We start from the raw sequence: 9,668 nt of genomic DNA on the forward strand, positions 1-9,668 counted from the left end.
ATAAAGAATGCTGACTACTTCTCCTTTTGTGATTTTCTCATCTCTTTAATAAATGAAGAAGAATTAAAGGAATTACTTGGTAAGCAAGTAAACTATACGTTAAAGCTTTCATGAGGCTGGAGACTAAAAGTCTGATGGTGAAAAACCTGGAGCTGAGAGCAGCACAGGGCTCACAGGTGGAGCTGAGAGCAGCGCAGGGCTCACAGGGCCACCACAAACATCATCACCCCACACGCAGCCCCCAGAGGGGTGCACCTTGGGGAAGTTTTGTTTTTTAAAAAACCACAGTACAAGAATCAAAAGTTTAGGACTAGGAGGTGTTTCGTGGTTTTGTTTTTCCAGAAGTGCCCTACCAGGAGGCCACAGCATCCAACAAACAACAAGGCAGTGTAAAGGAAGCATTCCAGTCGCCACTCACTGCAACAGCACCTGACACCACCCGGCCACCTCTTACCAACTCTGAAGTGGGGAAGCTGGGGCAGGTTATGCCGGGCACAAGGCACTTTCACAAAATCATCCAAAACATGCACAGTGTCAAACTCCAGGCCTTTGGCTTTGTGCACAGTGCCCAGAATGTACTCTAGGATAAAAACACAGCACACATTAGACGGGGCTTCAAAGGCAAAGAAACGAGATGACAAAAACATACATGCTTCCCACTTGACTCTGAACTCGAACAGTTCTTGCCTAAGTGCAGTTTTGTGGGAAAAGGGGGAAAGAGGAAACAACTGTCAGGAACAGAAAAAAGAAAAAGACGAGGAGAAAAGTTGAAAATTAGTTGCAGGAGTTAGTGCCTCTCAGAATCACATCCCAGAGGCCAGAGTGGTTCTACCCACCCTCTGGATCTAACACATGAAGGGACAGAGCCCAGAAAAGGGCTGCACGGCTTGCCTGACATTACAGGGCTGCACGGCTTGCCTGACATTACACGTGGCAGAGCTGGGACTAGAAAATCCCATTCTATGGGCTTGAAAGTAGAACAGAAACAAAGAGCCCCTGAGGAAGAACCAGAACCCTGCTCCCCTCTCCCTTAAGCAATAAAGCCATCCTTGCTCAAAGATATTTCACACAGGGAAGAAACAGCAGAAGAGGCAGGGCGCGGTGGCTCACGTCTGTAATTCTAGCACTTTGGGAGGTCAAGGTGGGTGGATTACCTGAGGTTGGGAGTTCGAGACCAGCCTGGCCAACATGGCGAGACTTCATCTCTACTAAAAATACAAAAACTAGCCGGGAGTGGTGGTGGGCGCCTGTAGTCCCAGCTCCTCAGGAGGCTGAGGCAGGAGAATTGCTTGAACCCAGGAGGGAGACACTGCAGTGAGCCAAGATCACGCCACTGCACTCCAGCCTGGGCAACAGAGCAAGACTCTGTCTCAAAACAAAAACAAAAAACAAAAAAACAGCAGCAGACCATCTGTTCCTCCTCTTAGGGGGAAGGTAAAAACCAACTGTTTCCCTTACCTGCAAAGTCCAGATCTTCTATATGGCATTTTTCTATCCTTTGCACCAGCTCTGGAATCCTGATGTTATACTTTTCAACAACTGCGATCTTGGCTTCAAGCTCCTTGTCCTCAGCAGCGGTCACGTACCTCTTGAAGCCACTAAAGCCTTCTTTGTGCACCCATCTTCTGATAAATCTGTCTTTAATGACGAGGTTTTCTAAGGAGAATACACGCACAAGTTAAGGTGACACAAGCTCCACTCACAGACGGTGGCAGGTGCTGCACATTTCTAAGCAGCTGCACAAGAGCAGACGGTCTGAAAGTGGGGAGACCCAGGTTCCAGGCCTGACTGCATCACTAACTCGCTGTGTGTCCCTGGGCAAGTCAGGGCAGTGCGGTGGCCTCTCCGTCTCCGACTGAGGAGCAAAACCCTAGGCTCAAGATCCTCACCTACTTCACAGGGATTTGAAATAGCGCAGTCAACAGGAAAAGAAAAGCGCTGTAGAAATGCTCGACACTATCACTTGGGACCCACGTGGAAGTGTACAACGTATAAAGTGGCCCAGGCAGACAGAAAGATGCAGGGGAAGATAGCCTATGGGACCAGTGTTTGAAAGAGACTGAGGCTCCTGTGAGGAGGATCTGGAAAAATCTGTCAGTACCTATGAAACCAGGAGGCCTGAGGCACCCCCCTCTTCATGGGAAGAGAGCTCTAGCTCTCCCTTCTCTGGAGGGAAACGAGTCCCTGACTCAGACCGGGCCTGCTTCTTTCTCGTCCCTGTCCCTTGGGTGCTTCCTTCCAATGCACCAAGGCCAGGCGGGTACTCACGTTTCCTCCGTTCTTCCTCTGGCTGAAGAAGGATCCAAATATCAATGATTCTGTCCAATCCAAATGATTTAATCCCCTGAAAAAGTTTTTTGGTGGGATTTTTGTTTTTTTGTTGTTTTTTGTTTTGTTTTGCTTGTTGTTGCTTTAACAAAACAAAATAAAGCAAATGCAGGGATGGGGTTTTGAAATGAGATGGTTTCTTGGAAATGGATCTTGAGTTACACCCAAAGCACAGGCGGCAAGCAGGAAACTTCATGAAGCAGAAAGCGCGAGGCTGCCACGTGGGCTGAACACTCCCAGGGACCACATTCTAAGATACCGCTGCCACCTCAAACTCTTCCTACTCTTTCAAAAAAGGCAAGATCTATAGCTGCACGCTGCTTTCACATCAATAAAAAGGCAAGTTAAGCACCATCCAGGAACATGAGACGATTCTAAAGAATACAAATGGTGCCTGAATACAAAGTGCTCGGCATGCACATTTACCACTGTTTCTTGTGAGAAAAGAACTACAGGCTGGGCACAGTGGCTCATGCCTGTAATCCCCGCTCTTTGGGAGGCTGAGGTGGGTGGATTACTTGAGGCCGGAGTTCAAGACCAGCCTGGCCAACATGGTGAAACCCGTCTCTACCAAAAATACAAAAATTAGCCGGGTGTAGTGGCAGACGCCTATAGTCTCAGCTAGTCAGGAGGCCAAGGCACGAGAATCTCTCGAACTGGGAGGCGGAGGTTACAGCGAACCGAGATCACACCATTGCACTCCAGCCTGGCTGACAGAGCAAGACTCTGTCTCAAAAAAAAAAAAAGAAACTACAGAATGTCTCTAGGTCCAGATTCTTCTACATTTTAACAGGTCAGGTCCTGGAGGAGACAGCCTGACTGTGCCCTATTTAGCCCAGATCTACCAAGAGTATCTGCTGAGCACTGGCTGGGCTCTGGCACTCACACAGCACCAGGCCCCACACAGAAGACAGATACGATCGGGGCCTCACACTCCAAGGGCTTGACATCTTTTAGGGAGGGACACGTAAAACACTCACATAAAACAGCGGGCAGAATAACACAGTTGACATTAAAACCCACAACCAGATGTGTGGTCACGTGTAATGACACATGGTACAGGTGATAAGTGGATTTAAGAGAGGTAGACAGAACCACTTGCTTTACATCATGCCAGTGTGGATGATATTCCAAAAATACTACTCTCTTACAACAATGACTATGGCTAAATTATGTTATTATTTACCAGACCAAATATTATAAGGTCATTAAAATAGTAATGAAAGAAAATATGCCTATGTGTTGAGTGAAAAACAGCATCCATTTCTAGGTACCCTATACTTGCAATTATGCAAAAATACACATCTATAAGGACAAAGACAAAAATAGCAAAAATGAGAACTATTATATGAAATACTGGGATTATGTGTTCTTTTTCAGGTTCCAAAATTTCTATACCATTGTTATACAGTCTTTATAAATAAAAAACTTAAAACATCTTTTGATTATGATTCATTGAATGCCTAATGCACTCTTGAAAACATTTCCACAAATGAATGAGTGACTATCTTTTTGTCATATAACTCTGCTTCAGGGTTAAAAATGCTGTAAACATGCCACTGAACCCTTCTAACTCCCTGTGAAACAGGTAAGGCAAGGCATTATTTTACCTCAGAGGTGGAGAGAATGAGGCACACAGAAGCTGTGACTTGCCCCCAGCCACACGCGGTTAGTGACCAGTCAGAACTAGAGCCTAGGTGTGTACTCCGCATGTTGTCAGCTCAGCTGTTCTCACACTAATGACAACACACAACCAGAAAAGCTTCCAGTAACCCGCGGCCTCACTGGCATTGTCAAGGGAAGAAGGGCATTCATTGTTTAAAGAGTGGAAATTAAGGTCTCCAGCCCTTCTTGTGTCTGCCTTTCCAGGAATGTTTCACTGGCATAATCAGAATGGCCCTGGGATACAGACCAGCCACGGTGCAGCGCGGTGGAAAGAGTCAAAAACCCAAATGCTTTCTTGCATGATAATCCCAATGAAGGTGAACAATTTTCACTGGGTATGTTCATCTACAACGTTTCTGTGCATGAAGTGGTCGACAGAAATGTACTCTTACCCCAATCAAATGTATCCTTGAAGGGACTTCCCCTTCCGTCACCCGTACGGCCTCATCAAACACGTTGGCGTTGGTCCGGGACAACAAGGCCACTTGCCCCTTTGCGTCACCTCTAATGCCACCTTTAGGGAGAGAGCACAAACTCTATGGCAAATCGAAATAAAGACGAAAACTTTTGTAACATAAAAGAGAAAAGTAACTAAAAGCCTTACTCTGATGGTTTCCTCCAACCAAAGTCTTCTTCCTGACTCTCTTGCAAACATCCAAGATAGTAGCTCCCACATAAGCTATTTCCACACCAAACCGAAAACTCTGGAAAACAGCAAGACAGAGGGAGTCAGAAGCCCGCCCTGCGGCGCGTCCGTGCGTTTCCATCACTGCCACCACAGCCCGGGCAGGCCGGACCCGACAAGTTATTCCTGACCCCCCGCACGTAAAGCGAACTTCACAGGCTCACTTTCCAGGTCCTTTGCGACCCGGCAGTCTTTATTTTCCCTTATTCTCAACACCAATAGTAAAGTTTTCTTTTAAGCAAATCTACCCTTTTCTCCAAATCAAATCTAGTGAAGTCTAAATCAAACAGAAGATTAAGATAGGGTAAGGAGGGCTTCTCCCCTTGCCTTTGAGATCCCTCTCCACACTACCTTTAAAACCACTGCCCCGCACCAACCAGCCATGGCAGAAGCACTAGCACCTGCACATTGCCCATGCTGCCCTGCCTCAGCCCACGCTGCTTTCCGTCTGACTTTCATCTACCAAAGTCACTTCCTAACCTTCAAAACTCAGCCCAAGACCCTGCTTCCTTCGCCCCTCCAGCTGGCAAGATATCATTCTTCCCTACGCTCAGGGTGTGTACGGCCTGTTTTCACACACACACAACTTCAGGTGCTTTGGTGAACAGCAAACGAAAACTAGACTTTAAATAAACACTACTTTGTTACTCTAAAACTACTCTGAGTGAACCAGAACTGAAATTATAACATAAATATCTATGAGTTCATATTTAGATAAATGACTGAATATTTACATAGATGGGAGAGAAGAAACAAATCTCCTTTGCAGAAGAATTCCAAATAATTTATGAAGATTCTTCGACACTTACTCCTTGAGTGTATAGAGACTTCCTGCCAAAGCATCCACGAGGGAAAAGATGGAAAAAAAGAGGAACTCTACAGTGGCGAAACCTGACAAACACTACATCAGCCAGGTGGTCAAGGTCAACCTCAAGTCATGAGCCATGGTGACAGCAGGCACCTCGACAGCATGTGAAGAAAATGGAGCTTCACCTCTGTGGTCTTCCTCCCAGAACCCAGAACTCTAGCCTAACCATGAGGAAAGACATTAGACAAATCCCAGCACAGCGGCAGCCTACAAATGCCTAACTGGAACTTCTGGAAACTGTGAAAGTCACATCAGAAATAGGGAAAGTCTGAGGAACTGTCACAGCCAAGAAGAGCCTCATGACACATGGCTACATGTAATGTGGGATCCTGGATGGGAACCTGAAGTCACAGAAGACATTATTTCAAAACCAAGGAAATGCAAATGAACCATGGACTTCAGCCTATAATAATGTATCAATGTTGGTTCATTATCATGACAAGTGTTCCACATTAATATAAGATGATGTTAGTAATGGGAAACTGAGTACAGGACATATGAGAACTCTCCTCTCGATTTTTCTGGAAATCTGAAACTATTCTAAAAAAATATTGTCTATTAAAAGAACAAAACACCTCTGCACTGATGCTACCCTAAACCACCACAGCAGCAGGAGCTCAAGGGAAGAGTAACAGAGGCATCTACGGAACTTTCAATAACATCACAAAACACAGCACAGTTGACACTTTCATCCAAGTGAGACATCTCTTCTTTTTTTTTCAAGAGACGGAGTCTCGCTCTGTCGCCCAGGCTGGAGGGCAGTGGCACAATCTTGGCTCATTGCAAGCTCCGCCTCCCGGGTTCACGCCATTTTCCTGCCTCAGTCTCCGGAGTAGCTGGGACTACAGGCGCCCGCCACAACACCCGGCTAATTTTTTATATTTTTAGTAGAGACGGGGTTTCACCGTGTTAGCCAGGATGGTCTCGATCTCCTGACCTCATGATCCACCTGCCTCGGCCTCCCAAAGTGCTGGGATTACAGGCGTGAGCCACCGTGCCCGGCCGAGACATCTCTTCTAATTAGAAATGAGTTTCTTAAAAGCAGTGGTTCTCAAACTTCTGGTCTCAGGATGCTTCACAATTAAAAATCACATTTAAAAAGCCTCCAAAGAGCTTTTATTTACGTGAGCTCTATCTATCTATATTTACCATATTAGAAATTTTAATTCATTTAAAAATAACGATTCAAAACTATTTTTTTTTTTAAAGACAGAGTCTCACTGTGTCGCCCAGGCTGGAGTGCAATGGTACAATCTCGGCCCACTGCAACCTCCACCTCCTGGGTTCAAGTGATTCTCCTGCCTCAGCTTCTTGAGTAGCTGACACTACAGGCATGAGCCACCACGCCTGGCTAATTTTTGTATTTTTAGTAGAGACAGGGTTTTACCATGTTGGCCAGGCTGGTATTGAACTCCTGACCTCAAGTGATCTGTCCTTCTTGGCCTCCCAAAATGCTGGGATTACAGGCATGAGCCACCGTGCCCAGCCAAAAGCCTCTTATGTGACGACATAAAGAATATATTTTTTGAAACATATTTCCCCGAACAAAAAAAAAATTCAGCAAGAAGAATGGCACCATGTTCCATTTTTGCAAATCTCTTCAATGCCTGGCATAACAGAAGACTGCTGGCTTCCTGTGTTCACATCTGCATTGTCTGCGGTGATATACTGTCTTGGTTGACACACATGAAGAAAATTCAACCCCACACAGACATGTGATTGGAAAGGAAGGAGCGCATAATAAACTTTTCGCATAATCGAGGACACTGTGAGTTGTCATGCTCCTTATGGGAGAGTTTGCCAAAATTTTAATTTCACTTGAAAGCAAAGATGTTATTTTTGACAACAAACACTGTCAGTTATTTTCCCTGAAGTCGCAGCTTGTTTTACTCGTCTTTGAAAAAGTGCCAAATACACAAGTCTGAACAACCAGCGCTGGTCTAACAACTGTTCTAAGTACAAACATATAAGGCGGCAGCAGCCGTCAGTTCACAGTTCAGCCGCAGTAGCTCTTTCTCAGATGACCGCTGTGCACACACCTGTTATGAAAACAGTCTGACTTGGCAGACCCCGAGAACCACACTTTTGAGAACCACTACTTAGAAGCAAGGATTTGCTAGCTCTGGTGAGCCTGGCATACCACCCTGCACAGGGCCCAGCACGTAAGACACTGGGAGGGAGAAGAAATGGCTCTGATGCAGAACGTGCACTTACCTGCGTGAGATAGAAGACGTGGGTGTGGGGCACTGTGAATAGGGCGTTGACCGCACCCCGGAAGGTATAGATCTGCTGGTGCGGGTCCCCTACAAAGATTTTCCCACATGGCTGAGACAGAACTATGTTCATGATAGCTGTAACCAATGAGAGGAAAAGTGAGAAACCTTGAGGCCTCCACCCCAGGCAGCAAAAAGAAAAGGACAAAACACTTCCGTGAAGCTAAGCCAGGGCACACGGGACCTCAAGGTCGCCTTTTCCTGCAGGACAGGCACACTCCATCAAAAGCAGCTATTTTATAATGGACAAAAGAAACAGTTTCTGGTCCTAGGAATGCAGCTTATGTTTCGCCCTGGATGAATTGTTGGAACCTAAGAAAACAACACAGGCAAAGCTAAAATGAGGCAAATTGTCTTTAATGTTACAGCACTCAAAATTGACCTACAAAGTCAGACTCGTTAACACTGTCCGTTCTCTCTTAGCCGCTTGAGCAATAGACAACACAACCTTTTCCCTCTCAATGGACGATCTCTTCCCACTGAGCATGAGTCTAGGTCCCTATCGTCTGCGGATCTACAACTTGGTCAACATGTTAAGAACAACCTAAGTAAAACCTATGGTGACAGAGAAATCTGCTCGGGTGAGGGCAAGGGGCAGCTTGAAATCCTAAGGTGAGTAAGAAGATCCTCTTCTTTATCACAAATAATAATAATCAACTTAGCTCACACAGATGTCCTCTTACATAATCATGGTGCTGTTTCTACGTATTTGAGACTACTGATGTCCTGAACAGTGTATCACCTGGTGTGCAGTCCTGGGCCTCATCCACAAAGATGGCGTCAAAAGAGGCCAGCAAAGGCTTACTCAGCTGCCAGAGTTTCAAGTAGCCTAAAATAAGGAGAGAGGCAGGAGTTGTAACTCCAGGAAAGCAGTCCCACTTGCCAGTCCCCTCCATCCGGCAGCTGCCTACCGTCATGAGTCATCTGGTACGCCTCTTCTGTGCACTCCCCCAGCTTCCTCATGTTATCCCAGAGGCGGCTTGCTTCAAGGACACCATTCTAGGAAGGAAGGTATATGGTAACCCAGAGTTTGAGACCCTGGCAAAGGCAGCACCCTGCAGTCACACTTTCAATTCCTATACAGCAGTGAAGCCAGGGCATCATCACAGAAGGGGGACCGCAGGCACCTCCCTAACCTCCTGGGTCTCCTCAACAGCCTCTCCACGCCACAGAGGGTCTCCAGTGCCGAGACAGGAAGCAGCCGGGCGATGCCACGCCCATGACAGGGCAGAGGTCACAACGGTTAGGTGAACCAGAAAAGGCCAAATTGTTTCTCTAGATTTATGACCGATTCTTAATTCATAAAAACAATGGCAAATGAAAAAGACTTGATAAAAATAAGAAACAGACTTTCCCACTAGCAAAATCTATTCCATAGAACCAATAACCCAAGAAAATCAGAAGAGAGATTCCAGCCTTCAGTTAAGATCAGACTTGAGGTCCAGAAACCCCAGTGACAAGTTCTTATAAACTCAGGCAGGTCATTCCATGTCTGCCTTCTTGTTAAATGAGAGGACTATTCTGAGGCTTAAGTGAGATGGTCACCAGTGTCCTCCACAGGAGAAAATATCTAACAATTCACAGCCATCCCCATGGGCCCACAGCCTCACCCTCCACCCACAACCTCCTACGAACAGTTCTGAAGAAGTGAAAGAAGAAATAATGCTGTCCCACACTCCGTTTCCCCATCCTCAGATCCCCAACACTTTCCATTTCCCCATTCTCAGATCCCTAACACTTCCCCTGTTCCCCATCCTCAGAAACCAAACATTTCCCATTTCCCCCATCCTCAGATCCCTAACACTTCCCGTTTCCCCATCCTCAGATCCCTAACACTTCCCGTTTCCCC

General features: G+C 46.2%; 1 protein-coding gene across 8 annotated transcripts in view; it reads right to left on the minus strand.

Annotated features, from left to right (window-relative positions):
- FBH1 (F-box DNA helicase 1) overlaps positions 1-9,668 on the minus strand; it is a 47,893-nt gene that overhangs the window by 11,834 nt on the left and 26,391 nt on the right. For all 8 annotated transcript variants that reach the window (XM_023230551.1, XM_023230557.1, XM_023230552.1 and 5 more), the window contains 8 exons: positions 8,731-8,818; positions 8,562-8,648; positions 7,761-7,897; positions 4,598-4,697; positions 4,386-4,507; positions 2,269-2,344; positions 1,459-1,656; positions 455-580 (listed from right to left, as the gene is read on the minus strand). In XM_023230551.1, coding sequence (XP_023086319.1) covers positions 455-580; positions 1,459-1,656; positions 2,269-2,344; positions 4,386-4,507; positions 4,598-4,697; positions 7,761-7,897; positions 8,562-8,648; positions 8,731-8,818 — 934 coding nt within the window. The remainder of the gene's footprint in view (positions 1-454; positions 581-1,458; positions 1,657-2,268; positions 2,345-4,385; positions 4,508-4,597; positions 4,698-7,760; positions 7,898-8,561; positions 8,649-8,730; positions 8,819-9,668) is intronic.

This window comes from Piliocolobus tephrosceles, chromosome 9 (genome assembly GCF_002776525.5).
Source record: "Piliocolobus tephrosceles isolate RC106 chromosome 9, ASM277652v3, whole genome shotgun sequence".
Taxonomy (NCBI): Eukaryota; Metazoa; Chordata; class Mammalia; order Primates; family Cercopithecidae; genus Piliocolobus; species Piliocolobus tephrosceles.